The sequence below is a fragment of the Oncorhynchus clarkii genome, chromosome 7 (genome assembly GCF_045791955.1).
Source record: "Oncorhynchus clarkii lewisi isolate Uvic-CL-2024 chromosome 7, UVic_Ocla_1.0, whole genome shotgun sequence".
NCBI lineage: Eukaryota > Metazoa > Chordata > Actinopteri > Salmoniformes > Salmonidae > Oncorhynchus > Oncorhynchus clarkii.
The window spans coordinates 44,943,771-44,964,607 of record NC_092153.1 but is presented as its reverse complement, the minus strand read 5'-3'; the positions used below and the strand labels follow the sequence as shown (position 1 = coordinate 44,964,607).

Below are 20,837 nucleotides of genomic sequence, written 5' to 3'. Positions count from 1 at the left end.
GAGCGCTACCTTCCTGACACAAAACTGCTGGAGGTAAGTAAGATAACTAGTCTGATCATCCTGTGATGATAGTGAAGCATTGATAGTCCTACACTCTTACCCTGATATGAATAAACAAAACACATGTCATTCTCTCTTTTCTCCCTCTTTCTCCCATTCCCCTAACTATATGTCTTCCCATCTCCCTCTCTTTCTCCCATCCCCCCAACTATATCTCTTCCTATATCCCTCTCTCTCTAGGAGTGTGGTCTCATACAGAAAGGCACAGTGCTGCTGGCAGACAATGTAATCTGTCCAGGAACCCCTGACTATCTGGAGTACGTCCGCAACAGCCCTCACTACAACAGCCAGTACTACAGATCCCACCTGGAGTACACCAAAGCAGAGGACGGCTTGGAGAAGTCTGTGTTCTTAGGGTACTAGCCAAACATTGAACCTCTTGTTTTAAAACACTGTAACTCTCTTTGTAATGTATTTTTTTGTTTGTTTCAATTTTAAGCACTGCCTTACATGTGAGTTATGACATACTGTAACTTACTGTGCTAAGCATTTCTTTCCCTGTATAATTTATCTAGAGTAAACCAATATGTCTTTGAAAAGTATTTCTGTGTGTTTTGACTTTGTCACAATGCTATCTAGCTATGCAAATTGTTAAAATGTCAGGTCTTGACAGTTACATTTAGTGCTGTCAGTTTTACAGCTGCCGGATTACGGTAGTGTGATGTCAAACATGGATCTAATACACTAGGTGGCAGTAGTGTGCCTTTTTAGAGATTCCAATCAAACAACTGAAAAGCAGCTTGCAAAGTGGCCCCATCATCATTCTTTCCGCTACAGGCAGACAGAAAACGGACTAAAATCTCACACCATATCTAGCACCTGTAAATAATGATTTATGTTTTGTTATGAATCTGTATCAGGTCTCCATTTAGTTATTAAAGATTCTGTGAGAAAGGTCTGTTGCACCAAAATCGTTGATTTGATCAAATCCAATGGGTATCAAACAGATCACTAAAATATCAATTTAAGCCGTGGATTAACAGTACTATTTAATGTGACTGATCCTGGGGATGCTATAGAAAATGATTTTGTCTATACAGCAGAGAAACATCTTTATCATTTCCATGTGATTGTGTGAATCACTATTGTTTTAGTTGAACATGTTTCAGTAGTTAGAACATGATATTCTACAGGTGTGTATGAGAATGTGTTCTCATGTCGCTGCCTTTCTGATCTCCCCTGCAAAGTGACGGAGTTCCATCATAAAAGGGGGAGGGTACTACATATAGTACAGCTGCATACACATATAAAGGCTAGTCCACCTAGGGATTTCTTCACAGACGGCCGCATGATAATCTCAATCTGTGCCCATTAGTGCACTGAGAGAGAAGAGGGTCCAACAGAGAGAGCGAGGCAGTGACATAAACAGAGAGCAAGTGGGAGAGAACTTTAAAGGGATTTGGCAGTGATTTGTAGAATCTCAGTGGCGTAATATGGTGTTTTTTCTACTTTTCCGTGATTCAGACAATGCTATACACTAAAGCCTCGAAAGCCAAAATGTTCAATCCTTTTTTGCTAACTAAATTTTTTTTTTATGTTATTGAAGGATTTGAGTCCATTCCAGTTATTTTTTAGAAAATACATATAATATCTGAGATGTTAATGGATTTACCTTTTGCTAAAACAATGAAGAATCTGGCACTGAACATCATCACATATTGAATATGGGAATAGACCTGTTTGGGAGTGTTGGAGTGATGAATGAAATCAAGACTGGTCCAAATGGAATGTTCAGGTAAGCAGTCAATTCTTATATTTATTACACCCATAAACCTCTTTTCAGATTTCAAGTACCTAGGTCACATTTGACTCTTTTATTATATGTGTCATATACATGTTAAGCTTGCTACCCATACTGTATTGAACATTTAATCTCTGGGAGGCATATCTCTATTTCAATGCATTGCATCATTTGTGTAAACTTCATGCCAGTATCCAACATAGTTTTTTCATTGTTTGCACAATATTGATATGTTGCATATATAATGTTATATAATATAATGTTTGGTTTGATGCTAATCATACAACTAAGATTAAACTCTGTTTTGCAAAAAAAACGTGAACAGATACAACTTTAATTAAACTTACTCGGTGGAACATCATATTTGTAATTTCAATATCTTTAGTCGGATTTGTCTTAAACCAAATCTTTTACATCATATGCCATTTTTCAATACTGTTATAACTTAATTGGATGACACAGTGAAATTGGAAGGAAAGTAAGCTGGATAGGCAGTCAAACTGAGCTATAAATATTTCAGTATATATTCATATTCTTAGCTTCATATCAGGATGAAATTAATCAGGATAAGACTTGATCTTTGCGTAACACATATTTGTATCTTGATCATGCCCCTTAATTCTATTTCTCACCCCAATGTTTCCCTTATGTTTCATTAAACCTAAATAGTATTACAGAACATGAAAAACATTCATAAAACACATATTTGTCCATGTTAGCTTTTGTGCAATATTTATGAGATGTGTCACTATGCTCTTTGTTGCTCTCTTGGCTGTGTTTTACTTGTCCAACCATGCAGATACCCTTTACTTAGAAGACTCTTTGCTGTGGGGTTTGAGTGTGACTATGTTTAAGTCTAGAAGCAGTAGATCTTCTCTTACACAGACACATATTTTTATTCTCATTTTGAGATTGTGGTGAAGAACTGAGGTGGCATGTCCTATATTGTCCGATTGAGTGACAATGTTTGGTAATATGCCATTGATGCCAAGACATACTGTATAGTCATTTCTGATGTCATGGTAAGAGCGCTTGCAGATCCATTTGTATGATTAACAGTTATTTTATTCACTCAGTGTTAGTCTAAAATTGATGTAACAAAAGCTATAACTGAACTTAAACCAAAGACCAACATGTCCTCATTACTGTTCACAGGTATCACATGTAGAGGGAGAAGCCTGGTACTTTAACACTGGATACAGGAACCTTTGGTGGCCAGAATCATGATATCACAGTGCCACACATCACAGTTCTGCTGTCGGTTTGGTCCACTGTTTGGATGCCATGTAACTACATTGCTCAGGTTACTGTGGATGCTGTTTCTGGGTCTAAGTCCAGAGTCATGGGCTCAGCAGGGCACACAACCACACTCCATCAAGATCAAGGGGGACATCACCCTGGGTGGCCTGTTTCCAGTGCACTCCCGTGGGCCAGCCGGTGTGCCCTGTGGGGAGATCAAGAGGGAGAAGGGGATCCACCGAATGGAGGCCATGCTGTATGCGCTGGATCAGATCAACAGTGACCCTGACCTCCTTCCTAACATCACCCTGGGGGCCATGGTCCTGGACACCTGCTCCAGAGACACCTACGCTCTGGAGCAGTCACTCACCTTCGTCCAGGCCCTCATCCAGAAGGATAACTCAGACGTGCGTTGCTCCAACAATGAGCCACCCATTATTCGCAAACCAGAGAGGGTGGTGGGAGTAATCGGGGCATCAGGCAGCTCTGTGTCCATCATGGTGGCCAACGTGCTGAGACTCTTTGCGGTGAGACTCCTTCCTGTGCTGTGCATTTTTAGCCCTCCCTATACTATAATCCCATGCTGAATTCTCATCCTCACACACATTTTCTTCATCAGAGTTAATATACAGTACCAGTCAAAAGTTTGGACACACATACTTATTCAAGGGTTTTTCTTAATTTGTACTATTTTTTACACTGTAAAATAGTAGTGAAGATATCAAAACTATGTCGTAACCAAAAAAGTGTTAAACAGAATATTAAAATATATTTCAGATTTTTCAAAGTAGCCACCCTTTTCCTTGATGACAGCTTTGCACACTCTCAACCAACTTCATGAGGTAGTTACCTGGAATGCATTTCAATTAACAGGTGTGCCTTAAAAGTTAAAAGTTCACCATTGTTGCTATGGTATTGTGATTCTTCCAGAGGCCTGCCATGAAAGGTATTACAACAGCGTTTCCCTATGAGAGTTTTCAGAGTGCAATGACAGTGTGTGTCATCCCTTTAATGCAAACAACGCAATTATCACAACATGTAAGTTGTAATATGTTGTTGTTTTTTTTTGGGGGGGGGGGGGGCTTGACTTCCACAGTGATTTTACCAATGCACAGCTACTGATTTTTGCATGAGTTAATATTAAAACTATATGAGAGGTTATAGACCTACAGTACCAGTCAAAAGTTTGCACACGCCTACTCATTCAAGGGTTTTTCTTTATTTTTACTATTTTCTACATTGTAGGATAATAGTGAAGACATCAAAACTATGAAATAACAAATAAGGAATCATGTAGTAACCAAAAAAGTGTTAAACAAATGAAAATATATTTTTCATTTTTTATATATATTTTTATTTTAGTTTCTTCAAAGTAGCCACCCTTTGCCTTGAAGACAGCTTTGCACACTCTTAGCATTCTCTCAACCAGCTACCTGTAATGAATTTCAATTAACAGGTGTCACTTGTTTAAAGTTTATTTGTGGAACTTCTTTCCTTCATGCATTTGAACCAATCAGTTGTGCTGTGACAAGGTAGGGGTAGTATACAGAAGATAGACATATTTGGTAAAAGACCAAGTCCGTATTATGGCAAAAACAGCTCAAATAAGCAAAGAGAAACGACAGTCCATCATTACTTTAATGCAGGCTTTTGCAACTCCAGTTCTCGAGGGCCTGATTGGTGTCACACTTTTTCTCCATCCCCCACAGCTGATTAATCAAATTGCATTCTAAACTGATGATCATGATTAGGTGATTATTGAAGTCAGGTGTGTTAGCTGGGTCTGGGGCAAAACTGTGACACCATTCAGGCCCTTGAGGACTGGAATTGCCCACCCCTGCTTTAAGGCATGAATGTCAGTCAATCTGGAAAATTTCAAGAACTTTGAAAGTTTCTTCAATTGCAGTCGCAAAAACCATCAAGCGCAATGATAAAACTGCCACTCATGAGGACCGAACACAGGAAAGGAAGACCCAGAGTTACCTCTGCTGCAGAGTTCATTAGATTTACCAGCCTCAGAAATCGGCAAATAACTGCACCTCAATGCTGTCATCATGGCAAAGGGTGGCTACTTTGAAGAATCTCAAATATAAAATATATTTTTAATTGTTTAAACCTTTTTTGGATACTACATGATTCCATATGTGTTATTTCATAGTTTTTATGTCTTTACTATTATTCAACAATGTAGAAAATAGTAAAAAACAAACAAAAAAAACACTTGAATGAGTAGGGGTGTCCAAACTTTTGACTGGTCCTGTAGTTTAGAGAACATTAAGAAAAAACATTAAGAACATTAAGAAACGTTAAGAAACAATAGTACTTCAGAATTTCAGTACTTCAGCATAACGTTTCCTCATGATTCTATTTAAAGTCATGTTCTCATTGTTCCAAGAATGTTAAGAAATAATGTTCTTCTACAGGTTTCTTCATTGTTCTATTTTAAAGTCATGTTCTCAAATTGTTCAGAGAACGTTAAGAAAACTATCCATAAAAAAACACAATAAAACTTTAATTACGTTCATAGAACGTTCTAAGAATGTTATATAAAAACATATACATTCCTTTCTCAGCATCAACAAAACTCTGTCTATCCTCTAATTTGAATCAACTAAAATAAACAGCTTTGCATACTTCAGAAAACATGGCATGGTAGCTCTATTCTGGTGGTGCAGTGGTCTAATTCCACAGATAGAGGAGACCAGAAGATTATAGGTGTGAATCTCAATTATGCTGTTTCACAATAAAAAAGAAATGTGTTTGCAGGAAACGTATGATTTTGTTCCCCCAACCAATGTGAAACCAAAAATATATGTTCCCATAACTTCCAAAGAACCAAATGTGCTAAAACAATATTGTGGAAAAAAAATAATATGTGGCTTTCGGACACAAGTGACAAATGACACGTAAAAAAAACACAATATATTTTTATATCTTTCACACGAGTCAGACATGTGGTTTTAGGACATGTGAAGTTCCACATGGATTTTCACATGCAATCAAGTTAATCGTAGGATTTGCTGTGATAAATTAGATAGATAGATAGATTCATTGAAATTTCAGAGTTTGCTCATTGTCCTGTAATTTTAAGATTTAGTTTTTATATTTAAAGCATTAAACAATACTGATGTTTTTGTCCAAAGTAATGGTCAGCAAAATTAGGTAAATTGATATAGTACACGTTCTTAACCTCAATGTCAATGCCATTGTTGTTTTTAGCTGTATAGATTATGTAAAAGTATATATTTACATTCAGTCCAATAGCAAATATTTTCACATATTTTCACATACACTGAACAAAAATATAAACGCAACATGTAAAGTGTTGGTCCCGTGTTTCATGATCTGAAATAAAAGAACCCAGACATTTTTCATACACACAAAAAGCTAATTTCTTTAAAATGTTGTACACAAATTTGTTTACATCCCTGTTAGTGAGCATTTCTCGTTTACCAAGATAATCCATCCACCTGGCAGGTATGGCATATCAAGAAGCTGAAGCATGATCATTACACAGGTGCACCTTGAGCTGGGGACAATAAAAGCCACTCTATTATGTGCAATTGTGTCACACAACACAATGCCACAGATGTCTCAAGTTTTGAGGGAGCGTGCAATTGGCATACTGACTGTCAACAATAGCTGTTGCCAGATAATTGCATGTTAATTTCTCTATCATAAGCCACCTCCAAAGTCATTTTAGAGAATTTGGCAGTACGTCCAACCGGTCTCACAACAGCAGACCACGTGTAACTATGCCAGCCCAGGACCTCCACATTCAGCTTCTTCACTTGCGGGATCATCTGAGACGAGCCACCTGGACAGCTGAAGAAACTGTGGGTTTGCACAACAAACTGTCAGAAACCGTCTCAGGAAAGCTCATCTGCGTGCTTGTCATTGTCACCAGGGTCTTTACCTGACTGCAGTTTGATATCATAACCAACTTCAGTGGGCAAATGCTCACCTTCGATGCCCACTGGCACACTGGAGAAGTAGGCTCTTCTCGGATGAATCCCGGTTTCAACTGTACTGGGCAGATGGCTGACAGAATGTGTGGTGTAGTGTGGGCGAGAGGTTTGCTGATGTCAACGTTGTGAACAGAGTGCCCCATGGTGGTGGATTGGGTTGTGGTATGGGCAGGCATAAGCTACAGACAACAAACACAATTGCATTTTATCGATGGCAATTTGAATGCACAGAGATACTGTGACGAGATCCTGAGACCCATTGTCGTGCCGCCATCACCTCATGTTTCAGCATGATAATGTATGGCCCCATGTTGCAAGGATCTGTACACAATTGGCGCAAGTAAGATGGAGCAGGAGAGGATGGCTGCCGTTTCATGGGCTCTTAACCAACCGTGCAATTTTGTTAGTTTTTTTCAATTTTTTTGTAACTTATTTTGTACATAATGTTGCTGCTACCGTCTATGACCAAAAAGAGCTGGAAATCAGAACAGCGATTTCTCACTTTGAACTGGACAAATCATTTATTTTTAATGAGTCCAACGAGAGGTATTTACTCCAGACACTCGAACAGACCCTCATCCCCGTTATTCACAGGAGAAAGAGACCGAAAAGATATTGCAGAAAGAGATCGGGGTGCCTTGTGCGGATCCGCCAACGAGTGGCTAATCTGCCCTTGCCATCCGTACTACTGGCCAACGCACAATCACTGGATACTAAATTGGACGAGCTAAAAGCACATATATCCTACTAACGGGTCATAAAAAACTGTAATATCTTATGTTTCACCAAGTCATGGCTGAACAACGACATGATTAACATACAGCTGGTAGGTTACGCACTGCGTTGGCAGGATAGAACAGCAGCCTCTGGTAAGACAAGGGGTGTGGTCTATGTATATTTGTAAACAACAGCTGGTGCACGATATCTAAGGAAGTCTCAAGGTTTTGCTCGCCTGAGGTAGAGTATCTCATGATAAGCTGTAGACCACACTATCTGTATTTTTCGTTGCTGTCCACATACCACCACCACAGACCGAAGCTTTCACTAAGACCGCACTCAATGAGCTGTATACCACTATAACCAAACAGGAAAATACTCATCCAGAGGCAGCGTTCCTAGTGGCTGGGGGCTTTAATGCAGGGAAACTTTAATCTGTTTTACCCCATTTCTATCAGCATGTTAAATGTGCAACCTGAAGGGAAAAAAACTCTAGACCACCTTTACTCCACACACAGAGACGCGTACAAAGCTCTCCCTCGCCCTCCATTTGGCAAATCTGACCATAATTATATTCTCCTGACTCCTGCTTACAAGCTAAAATTAAAGCAGGAAGCACCAGTGACTCGGTCAATGAAAAAGGGGTCAGATAAAGCAGATGCTAAGCTACAGGACTGTTTTGCTAGCACAGACTAGAATATGTTCCGGGATTCTTCCAATGGCATTGAGGAGCACATCACATCAGTCACTGGCTCCATCAATAAGTGGATCGATGATGTCGTTCCCACAGTGACTGTACGTACATACCCCAACCAGAAGCCATAGATCACAGGCACTGAGCTAAAAGGGTAGAGCTGTCGCTTTCAAGGAGCGGGACTCTAACACGGAAGCTTATAAGAAATCCCGCTATGCCCTCCGACAAACCGTCAAACAGGCAATGTGTCAATACAGCTGTTACGTCCGTTGTTGGAATGAGACCAAGGCGCAGCGTGGTAAGCGTACATCTTTCTTTATTTTTTATGAACACCAAAAAAAAAAAAAAAAAAAGATAAACGAACATAACGTTCTGCAGGCTACACAATAACTGTACTAAAACAAGATCCAACTAGGGTGGAAAACAGGCTGCCTAAGTATGAGTCCCAATCAGAGACAACGATAGACAGCTGCCTCTGATTGGGAACCATACCTGGCCAACAAAGAAATAGAAAACTATAATGCCCACCCAAATCACACCCTGACCTACCCAAAGAGAGAAATAAAAAGGCTCTCTAAGGTCAGGGCGTGACAACAGGACTAAGATCGAATCATCAAATAACATTTTATTGGTCACATACACGTGATTAGCACATGTTATTGTGGGTGTAGCGAAATGCTTGTGCTTCTAGCTCCGACAGTGCAGTAATATCTAACAAGTAATATCTAACAAATTACACAACATATACTCAATTCACACAAATCTAAGTAGGAATGAATTCAGACTATATACAAATGGAGCGATGTCAGAGCGGAATAGACTAAGCTACAGTAGAATAGTATAGAAAACAGCAGTATATACATATGAGATGAGTAATGCAAGATATGTAAACGGTAGTAAGTGACTAAGATATCGTAGAATAATATAGAATACAGTGTATGCGTATGAGATGAGTAATGCAACATATGTAAACATTATTAAAGTGACTAGTGTTCCATTCCTTAAAGTGGCCAGTGATTCCTAGTCTATGCCCTTGAGATAGAAGCTGTTTTTCAGTCTGTCGATCCCAGCTTTGATGCACCTGTACTGACCTCGCCACTGTCTGTGTGGGTGGTCATTTCAGTTTGTCAGTGATGTGTACGCCAAGGAACCTGAAGCTTTCCACCTTCTCCACTGCGGTCCCATAGATATAGATAGGGGGGGCACCCTCTGCTGTTTCCCGAAGTCCACTATCATCTCCTTTGTTTCTTTGACATTGAGTGAGAGGGTGTTTTCCAGGCACCACACTCCCAGAGCCCTCACCTCCTCCCTGTAGGCTGTCTTGTCATTGTTGGTAATCAAGCCTACTACTGTTGTGTCGTCTGCAGACTTGATGATTGAGATGGAGGCGTGCTTGGCCACGCAGTCATGGGTGAACAGGAGGGGGCTAAGCACGCACCCTTGTGGGGCCCCAGTGTTGAGGATCAGCGGAGTGGAGGTGATGTTTCCTACCTTCACCACCTGTCGGTGGCCTGTCAGGAACTCCAGGACCCTCTTGCACAGGATGGGGTTCAGACACAGGGCCTCTTAATGATGAGCTTGGAGGGTACTATGGTGTTGAACGCTGAGCTATAGTCAATAAACATCATTCTTACGTAGGTATTCCTCTTGTCCAGGTGGGATAGGGCAGTGTGCAGAGTGATGGCGATTGGATAGTCTGTGGATCTATTGGGGCAGTAAGCAAATTTAAGTGAGTCTAGGGTGGCAGGTAAAGTAGAGGTGATATGATCCTTGACTAGTCTGTCAAAGCACTTCATGATGACAGAGGTGAGTGCTACGGGGCGATAGTCATTAAGTTAATTTACCTTTGCCTTCTTGGGCACAGGAACAATGGTGGCCATATTGAAGCATGTGGGGACAACAGATTGGGATAGGGAGAGATTGAATATGCCCGTAAACACACTAACCAGCTGGTCTGCTCATGCTCTGAGGACGCGGCTAGGGATACTGTCAGGGCCGGCAGCCTTGCAAGAGTTAATACATCTTCTGGATTGGTGTCCCTTCCACGGGACGGTTGAGCTAACGTAGGCTAATATGATTAGCATGTGGTTGTAAGTAACAAGAACATTTCCCAGGACATAGACATATCTAATATTGTCAGAAAGCTTAAATTATTGTTAATATAACTGCACTGTCCAATTTACAGAAGCTATTACAGTGAAAGAATACCATGCTATTGTTTGAGGAGAGTGCACAATTTTGAACATGAAAAGTTATTAATAATCAAATTAGGCACATTTGGGCAGTCTTTAACATTTTTGAACATAAATGCAATGGTTCATTGGATCAGTCTAAAACTTTGCACATACACTGATGCCATCTAGTGCCCAAAATCTAAATTGCACCTGGGCTGGAATAATACATGATGGCCTTTCTCTTGCCTTTCAAAGATGAAATACAAAAAAAATACAAAAGAACGGTTGTTTTTTTATTTATTTGATATTTTACCAGATCGATTGTGTTATATTCTACTACAGTCCATTCATATGTCCATAAACTTCAAAGTGTTTCCTTTCAAATGTTACCAATAATAGAGAGCCCACAGTCCTTGGAGAGCCCACAGTCCTTGGTAGCTGGCCGCGTCGGAGGCACTGTGTTATCCTCAAAGTGTGCGAAGAATGTGTTTAGCCTGTCCGGAAGCAAGACGTTGGTCTCTGCGTCGTGGCTGGTTTTGCTTTTGTAGTCCGTGATTGTCTGTAGTCCCTGCCACATAGGTCTCGTGTCTGAGTCGTTGAATTGCGACTCCTTTACCTTGTGTAGTGAATAACTATACTGTTATATTCTGCCATATTACCAGTCACCTTGACATGGTTAAATGTGGTGGTTCGCGCTTTCAGATTCGCATGAATGTTACCATCTATCCACGGTTTCTGGTTAGGGTAGGTTTTAATAGTCACAGTGGGTACTACATCTCCTATACACTTTCTTATGAACTCAGTCACCGTATCTGTGTATGTGTCTAGACGATTTTCGCAAGCTACCATGGACATATCCCAGTCCACGTAATCAAAACAATCCTGAAGAGTGGATTCCGATTGTTCAGGCCAGTGTTGAATAGTACGAAGCACGGGCACTTCCTGTAAGTTACTGTCTATAGAACGGGAGGAGCAAGATGGAGTCGTGGTCATATTTTCCAAAGGGAGTGCGGGGGAGGGCCTTGTAAGCATTCCGGAAGTTTGAATTGCAATGGTCGAGAGTCTTAGTAGCGCGAGAAAGACAGTCAAAATTTTGATAGAGCTTCGGCAGCCTAGTCCTCAGATTGGCTTTGTTAAAATCCCCTGTTACAATAAATTGAGCCTCGGGATATGTGAGTTCCAATTTGCATAAAGTCCAGTGAAGTTCTTTGAGGGCCATCAAAGTTTCGGATTGAGGTACGATGTAAACGGCCGTGGCGATGATGGGGGAGAATTCTCTTGGGAGATAATAAGGTCGGCATTTAATTGTGCGATATTCTAGGTCGGGTGGACAAAATGACTTGAGTTCCTGTATGTTCCTAGAATTACACCATGAGTTGTTAATCATGAAACACACCCCTCCACCCTTCTGCTTCCCAGATAAATATTTATTCATGTCTGAGCGATGTACTAAGAATCCTGCTGGCTTTACCGACTCCGACACAAAGTATGTTACAGGCCCCGATGTCTCTCTGGAAGAAATCCTTGCTCTAAGCTCATCAACTTCATTATCCAAAGACTGAACATTGGCGAGTAATATACTCGGAAGCGGTGGGTGGTATGCGTGTACCAGTAGACCGCCTTGAGTGCCTCTCCACTGCCAGTGATGTTTTGGGTTGGCCTCTGGAATAAGTTAAATTGCTCTGGGGAGAGTGAACAAAGAATCTTCTCCATGGAAGTTGTATTCCTGGACATAATGCTGGTAGTTCTGGTGAGTTTACCGCCGCTCTAATATCCAATAGTTCTTCCCAACTGTATATAAAGACACAAAACTTTTCCTGAGCTAATAATGTAAAAAATAGTAAAAAAGAAATAAAAATACTGCAAAGTTTTCTAAGAGCTAGTCGCTATGCTGCCATCTCAGTCGGCACTGTCATACTACACCGGCTCCGACACTCGTCAGATGTTTCAGGGTTTACAAACAATTACAGACTACAAAGGGAAGCACAGAAGCACTGCCCAGTGACAGGAGCCTACCAGACGAGCTAAATTACTTTTATGCTCGCTTCGAGGCAAGTAACGCTGAAACATGCATGAGAGCACCAGCTGTTCTGGATGACTGTCTGATCACTCTCTCCACAGCCGATGTGAGTGAGACATTTAAACATGTCAACATTCACAAGGCCGCAGGGCCAGACGAATTACCAGGACGTGTACTAGCATGCACTGACCAACTGGAAAGTGTCTTCACTGACATTTTCAACCTTTCCCTGTCTGAGTCGGTAATACCAACATGTTTCAAGCAGACCACCATAGTCGCTGTGCCCAAGAATACTAAAGTAACCTGCCTAAATGACTCCCGACCCGTAGCACTCATATCTGTAGCCATGAAGTGCTATGAAAGGCTGGTCATGGCTCAAATCAACACCATTATCCCAGAAACCCTAAACCCACTCCAATTTGCACACCACCACACTCCACACTGCCCTTTCACACCTGGACAAAAGGAACACCTATGTGAGAATGCTATTCATTGACTACAGCTCAGCATTCAGCACCATAGTGCCCTCAAAGCTCATCACTAAGCTAAAGACCCTGGGACAAACCACCTCCCTCTGCAACTGGATCCTGGACTTCCTGATGGGCTGCCCCCAGGTGGTAAGGGTAGGTAAATTTACATCCGCCATGCTGATCCTTAACACGGGGGCCCCTCAGGGGTGCATGCTCAGTTCCCTCCTGTACTCCCTGTACTTTGAAGAATTTGAAGAATTGTAGATTCTTCAAAGTAGCCACCCTTTGCCTTGATGAAAGCTTTGCACACTCTTGGCATTCTCTCAACCAGCTTCACCTGGAATGCTTTTCCAACAGTCTTGAAGGAGTTCCCAAATATGCTTTGCAGTCGTTGGTTACTTTTCCTTCACTCTGCGGTCTAACTCATCCCAAACCATCTCAATTGGGTTGAGGTCGGGGGATTTTGGAGGCCAGGTCATCTGATGCGCACTCCATCACTATCCTTATTTGTCAAATAGCCCTTACACAGCCTGGAGGTGTGTTTTGGGTCATTGTCCTGTTGAAAAACCAATGATAGTCTCACTAAGCGCAAACCAGATGGGATGGCGTATCACTGCAGAATGCTGTGGGATCCATGCTGGTTAAGTGGGCCTTGAATTCTAAATAAATCACTGACAGTGTCACCAGCAAAGCACTCCAGCACCACCACACCTCCCCCTCCATGCTTCATGGCGGGAACCACACATGCGGAGATCATCCATTCATCTACTCTGCGTCTCACAAACACACAGCGGTTGGAATCAAAAATCTCACATTTCCACCAGTCTAATGTCCATTGCTCGTTTTTCTTGGACCAAGCAAATCTCTTCTTCTTAGCAAGATGGCGCCGACAGAGAGGGTCACCTCACTTCAAGTCCTTAGGAAACTATGCAGTATTTTGTTTTTTTATTTATTATTTCTTGCATTGTTAGCCCAGAAAATCTGAAGTATTATTACATACAGCCGGGAAGAACTATTGGATATCAGAGCGACATCAACTTACCAGCACTACAACCAGCAATATGACTTTCCTGATCTTTTGTTCAAACCACCTAAGGCATTCAAAATGTTTCCAGAGGCTGACCCAAAACAACGTCGCCGCAGGAGAGGTAGATGGAGCGGCCTTCTGGTCAGACTTCGGAGGTGCGCACACCACCTAACGCTTCCGAGTATCTAACTCCCTAATGTCCAGATTCTTGATAACAAGATAGACGAAATTAGGGCTAGGGTTGCTTTCCAGAGAGACATCCGGGACTGTAACATACTCTGTTTCATGGAAACATGGCTCTTTGGGGACATGCTGTCGGAATCGGTACAGCCACCGGGATTCTTTGTGCGTCGCGACGAGAGGAATAAACATCAGGGGTGGGGGTGTATGTTTCATGATTAACAACTCATGGTGTAATTGTAACAACATACAATACAGGAACTCAAGTCGTTCTGTTTACTGGACCTAGAATTCCTCACAACCAAATGCCGTCCGTATTATTATCTCCCAAGAGAATTCTCATCGGTTATTGTCACTGCGGTGTATATCCCCTCCCAAGCAGACACCACGACGGCCCTCAAGGAACTCAACTGGACTATGCAAACTGGAAACCAACCTTACCTAAATTCTATCAGCATATCGATTGTAGTACCCGGGCTGGCAAAACACTGGATCACTGCTACTCTAACTTCCACGATGCATACAAGGCCCTCCCTTGCCCTCCGTGCGCCAAATCCAACCACGACTCCATTTTGCTTCTCGCCTCCTATAGGCAGAAACTCAAACAGGATGTACCCGTGACTAGGACCATTCAACACTGGTCTGACCAATCGGAATCCACACTTCAAGATTGTTTTGATCACGCAGACTGGGACATGTTCCAGATAGCCTCAGAAAATAATATAGGTTTATACGCTGATTCAGTGAGGGAGATTATAAGGAAGTGCATAGGAGATGTTGTTTCCTCTGTGACTATTAAAACCTACCCTAACCAGAAACCGTGGCTAGATGGCGGCATTCGCGCAAAACTGAAAGCGTGTCCAACCACGTTAAACCATAGAAAGATGACCGGGAATATGGCCGAATACAAACAGTATAGTTAATTCCTCCACAAGGCAATCAAACAAGCGAAAAGTCAGAATAGGGACAAAGTGGAGTCGCAATTCAACGACTCAGACACGAGACCTATGTGACAGGGTCTACAGGCAATCACGGACTGCAAAAAGAAAACCGCCACGTCACGGACACCGACATCTTGCTTCCAGCGAAACTAAACACCTTCTTTGCCTGCCTTGAGGATAATACAATGCCACTGACGCGGCCCGCTACCAAGGACTGTGCCCTCCCCCTCTCCTTCTCCATGGCCAACGTGAGTAAGACATTTAAATGTGTTAACCCTCGCAAGGCTGCGGCCCAGATGGCATTCCTAGCCTCGTCCTCAGAGAATGCGCAGATCAGCTCGCTGGTGTGTTTATGGACATATTCAATCTCTCCCTATCCCAGTCTGCTGTCCCCATATGCTTCAAGATGGCCACCATTGTTCATGTACCCAAGACAGCAAAGGTAACTGGACTGTCATCATGAAGTGCCTTGAGAGACTATTCAAGGATCATATCACCTCCACCTTACCTGTCACCCTAGACCCACTGCAATTTGCATACCACCCCAATAGGTCCACAGAGGATGCAATCGCCATCACACTGCACACTACCCTATCCCATCTGGACAAGAGGAATATCTATGTAAGAATGCTGTTCATTGACTACAGCTCAGCATTCAACACTATAGTACCCTCCAAGGTCATCATTAATCTTGAGGCCCTGGGTCCCAACCCCGCCCTGTTCGATTTGGTCCTGGACTTCCTGATGGGCCCGCCCCCAAGTGGGGAAGGTAGGAAACAACATCTCCACTTCGCTGATCCAACACTGGGACCCCACATGGGTGCGTTCTCAGACCCCTCCTGTACTCCCTGTTCACCTGTGACTGTGTGGCCATTCAACTCGATCATCAAGTTTGCAGACGACACAACAGTAGTAGGCTTGATCACCAACAACGATGAGACAGCCTATAGGTAGGAGGTGAGGGAACTCGGAGTGTGGTGTCAGGAAAACAACCTCTCACTCAACGTCAACAAAAGAAGGAGATGATTGTGGACTTCAGGAACAGCAGAGGGAGCACCCCCCTATCCAGATCGATGGGACAGCAGTGGAGAAGGTGGAAAGTTTCAAGTTTCTCATGGAAAGTTTCAAGTTTCTCCACTGCTGTCCCCTTCAACCTCAGGAGGCTGAAGAAATTTGGCTTGTCACCTAAAACCCTCACAAACTTCTACAGATGCACAATTGAGAGCATCCTGTTGGGCTGTATCATCGCCTGGTATGGCAACTGCACCGCCCACAACCACAGGGCTCTCCAGAGGGTGGTGCAGTCTGCCCAACGCATCACCGGGGGCAAACTACCTGCCCTCCAAGACACCTACAGCACCCAATGTCACAGGAAGGTCAAAAAGATCATCAAGGACATCAACCACCCGAGCCACTGCCTGTTCACTCCGTTACCAACCAGAAGGCGAGGTCAGTGCAGGTGCAACAAAGCTGTGACTGAGAGACTGAAAAATTGTTTCTATCTCATGACCATCAGACTGTTAACAGCAATCACTAACACAGAAAGGCTGCTGCCTACATACAGACTTGAAATCATTGGCCACTCTAACAAATGGATCACCAGTCACTTTATTAATGTCACTTTAATAATGTTTACATATCTTGCACTACTCATCCCAGATGTTTCTACTGATTTTATACCAGCTGTTGCATCTTGTCTATGCCGGTCGGTCATGGCCCATCCATATATTTATATGTACATATTCTTATTCCATCCCTTTACTGAGATTTGTGTGCATTAGGTTGTTGTTGTGGAATTGTTAGATTACTTGTTAGATATTGCTGCATTGTTGGAACTCTAGAAGCACAAGGATTTCGCTACACTCGCAATAACATCTGCTAACCATGTGTATGTGACCAATACAATTTATTTTATTTTATTTATTGTTTTCCTTTAGTAGTGGGTTCTTTGCAGCAATTCGATCATGAAGGCCTTATTCACACAGTCTCCTCTGAACAGTTGATATTGAGATGTCTGTTAATTTTAAATGTTTATTTAACCTTGATTTAACTAGGCGAGTCAGTTAAGAACTAATTCTTATTTACAATGACGGCCTACCAAAAGGCAAATGGCCTTTTGTGGAGTTGTGGGCTGCAATTCAAAATAAAAATAAATTAAATAAAAAATATGACAAACACACTACATGACAAGAGAGACAACACAACACTACATAAAGAGAGACCTAAGACAACAACATAGCATGGCAGCAACACATGACAACACAGCATGGTAGCAACACAACATGACAACAACATGATAGCAACACAACATGGCAGCAGCACAACATGGTAGCAACACAAAACACGCTAAAAACATTATTGGGCACAGACGACAGCACAAAGGGAAATAAGGTAGAGACAACAATACATCATGCAAAGCCACAACTGTCAATAAGAGTGTCCACGATTGAGTCTGAATGAAGAGATTGAGATAAAACTTTCCAGTTTGAGTGTTTGTTGCAGCTTGTTCCAGTCACTAGCTGCAGCGAACTGAAAAGACAAGTGACCCAAGGATGTGTGTGCTTTAGGGACCTTTAACAGAGTGTGACTGGCAGAACAGGTGTCACCCGATATGGATGAAAATACCCTCAAATTAAAGCTGACAGTCTGAACTTTAACCTCATAGTCATCATATAAATTCTAATCCAATGTACTGGAGTACAGACCCAAAACAACAAACAAATGTGTCATTGTCCCAGTACTTTTGAGGCTCACTGTTCATAAACACAATGTGATCCTGTTAACCCACCCCTTTTGCTCATGTTAGCCCAACTTACAGTATATTAGGTTGCCTTGGACCAGAAAGGACGCATTTACGTCTGCATCAATGTCATATCGCTGACTCTACCTTTAAAAGTAACATTAAAATAAACAAATTCCAGAAAGTTATTTCAGTCTTAGCCTCTTCCCTGGGTGAAACAGTGGGAGTTCCCATCAGATCTAAGAACCTGTATTGTACTGTATTACTAGGCAGAGCTCTACATGCTCTCTTTTAAACCTGGGGTGGCATCGGTAGTCAACACACTTATCCCTCTACAGCTAAATATATACATTCACTTGACAGTTTATTGGCCACACCCATCTAGTAGCGGGTCAGACCTCCAGAATAGCCTGAATTCAGAACAGCCTGAATTCTTTGGGGCATGGATTCTACAAGGTGTGACATTCAAATGTTGCTCAATTGGTATCAAGGGACCTACGTGTGCCAGGAAAACATTCCCCACACCATTTCACTACCGTCACCAGCCTGTCCCGTTGACACCAGGCAGGATGGGGCCATGGACTCATGCTGCTTATACCAAATCCTGACTCTGTCATTAGCATGACACAACAGGAACCGGGATTCGTTGGACCAGGCAATGTTTTTTCACTCCTCAATTGTCCAGTGTTGGTGATCGCATGCCCACTGGAGCCACTTCGTCTTGATTTTAGCTGATAGGAGTGGAACCCAGTGTGGTCTTCTGCTACAATAGCCCAACCATGACAAGGACCGACAAGTTGTGCTTTCCGAAATGCCGTTCTGCACACCACTGTTGTACTGCATCGTTATTTGCCTGTTTGTGGCCCGCCTGTTAGCTTGCACGATTCTTGCCATTCTACTTCGACCTCTCTCACCCGCAAGCTGTTTTCGCCCAAAGGACTGCCGCTGACTGGATGTTTTTTGTTTGTCGCCACATTCTTGGTAAACCCAAGACACTGTCGTGCTTGAAAAGCCCAGGAGGCCGTCCGTTTCTGAGATACTGGAACCGGCACGCCTGGCAAGTCTCTTAGGTCACTCGTTTTGACCATTCAATCGAACAGTAATGGAATGCATCGATGCCCGTCTGCCTGCTTTAAATAGCAAGTCACAGGGATGGTGTACTTAATGAACTGGCCAAATTCAATAAAATACCACAGAGAACATGTAGTTCAGACCTGGCAGAGTACACAATTTATGATGTTGGAACTGGCACTGAGATCAAAATCAATGAAAGAAAATGTATAAATATATTTGTAATTCTTGCCATTTTGACCAACTGTCAACACAGGAATAACAACACAACATAGCTCACACAGATGTTTATGTAAATGATTAATGAGATACACAGAATGAAACAGCATGGGAATGGCGATGTTTTTGGGGCGGTATTAGCAATACATTCAGCTACAAGTGCCATATAATACTAACCTAGAGACAGCAGTCAGGATTTATTAAATGGCATCAGGAAAGGGTAACAGAACATGTAGTCAACATGTAATTAATGAATCATTAGTTTATGATAAAACAGTTTCAATAAATGTACTTTTTTCACAGTTTTTAGTCGACCTTGTGAGGGATTGTTCTGGTGGTTTCCTTTTGATAAACACATTGTCAAACAGACAGCCCCTTATGTAATTGTGTCATTTGAAGCATTTGGGTCTGGCAAGCTTCTTCACAGCAGTGCGTGTGTTTTCCTGTCACTTTGGAGACAGTTCTAGACACAACATGGACCAAAGCTGCAGCCACCTCTTTCCGTTCAGCTTGAGTTAGTGGTGTGGCATCCCCAGGCTCACCCATGCAAAATAGTAACACAAAAAAGCAGTATGTGTCAACACAGTGATAATGAGAGCATCAACATGTTTTACAATATTTTCCAGACTAAACAAAAGTTGTGGGTCTACCTAAAAGTTGGTTGATTCTGCAACTTCGGGCACTTTGGCCCTGTAAGATTTCAGAAATTAAAACTTATTGAAACACCATTTTACCAGTATTATAATTGTCTTTGATTTGTCTAGAAACAATATCTGATAATTGCTGCGATCGTACTATTCAGGAATTTATATATTTTTGTCATTTTCCCCAGACAGCCATGGACAAATGTCAATTCCATCACGTCATTAAAAATCCATTTTAGTTGAAAATGAAATATCATACAATTTATTTAGAACACATTTCTTATACATTTGTACATGAACTTGTGTTGAATATTATTTTAAGTGACGTTTAAGGTTTTCCTAATACTAATAATTCAATAAACCTGCCTTTGAGACAGCTGAAAAGGTTTATTTATGCTGAAAAATAAAATATTTCCACCCCAAATTTTTGTGAGATTATGATATCAACCACCTATCTAAAACAAACCAATCAATGTAAATTATACATACTATACTAATTTACCCAGAAAATATGGGTGTGGTGGAAATGACATCTACAGTATGTTAAAACAAAACGTATGAAAACAGTATTTTATTGCAAACATTTTGAACAACAACCATTGTTAAACATTGAATTAATATAAGACAAAGTGAGATTCCAAAAGTAGCCGATGGGCAGAGCTCAAGGAAGTAGGCCAGTGTTCCTGAGTGATGGGCCCAGATAGCTGAGAGGTCATGATGCATAGAAGAGCTCAGTGAGCAAAGTGAAACTGTATAGTTTGTGGTATATCCAACACAGGTGTGGAGGGTCACCTGCTTGTGAGAATCACCAACTGCCTGGATTTCACTGGTGTATTTACAGAAGTGGTTCTCTGCAAAGTCAATATGCACAATGATCTCCTCTTTATTGGTGTCGAATATTGTACACGTGTTTCCCAAAGTTCTCTTTCATT

General features: G+C 41.9%; 1 protein-coding gene across 1 annotated transcript in view; it reads left to right on the top strand.

Moving 5' to 3' along the window:
• Positions 1–419: 419 nt before the first annotated feature.
• The window catches only part of LOC139413356 (metabotropic glutamate receptor 6-like), a 35,363-nt gene continuing 14,945 nt past the window's right edge, over positions 420–20,837 (top strand). The window contains exons 1-2 of the mRNA XM_071160618.1: positions 420–1,795; positions 2,957–3,567. Of these exons, the coding sequence (XP_071016719.1) occupies positions 3,025–3,567 (543 nt within the window). The 5' untranslated portion in view covers positions 420–1,795; positions 2,957–3,024. The remainder of the gene's footprint in view (positions 1,796–2,956; positions 3,568–20,837) is intronic.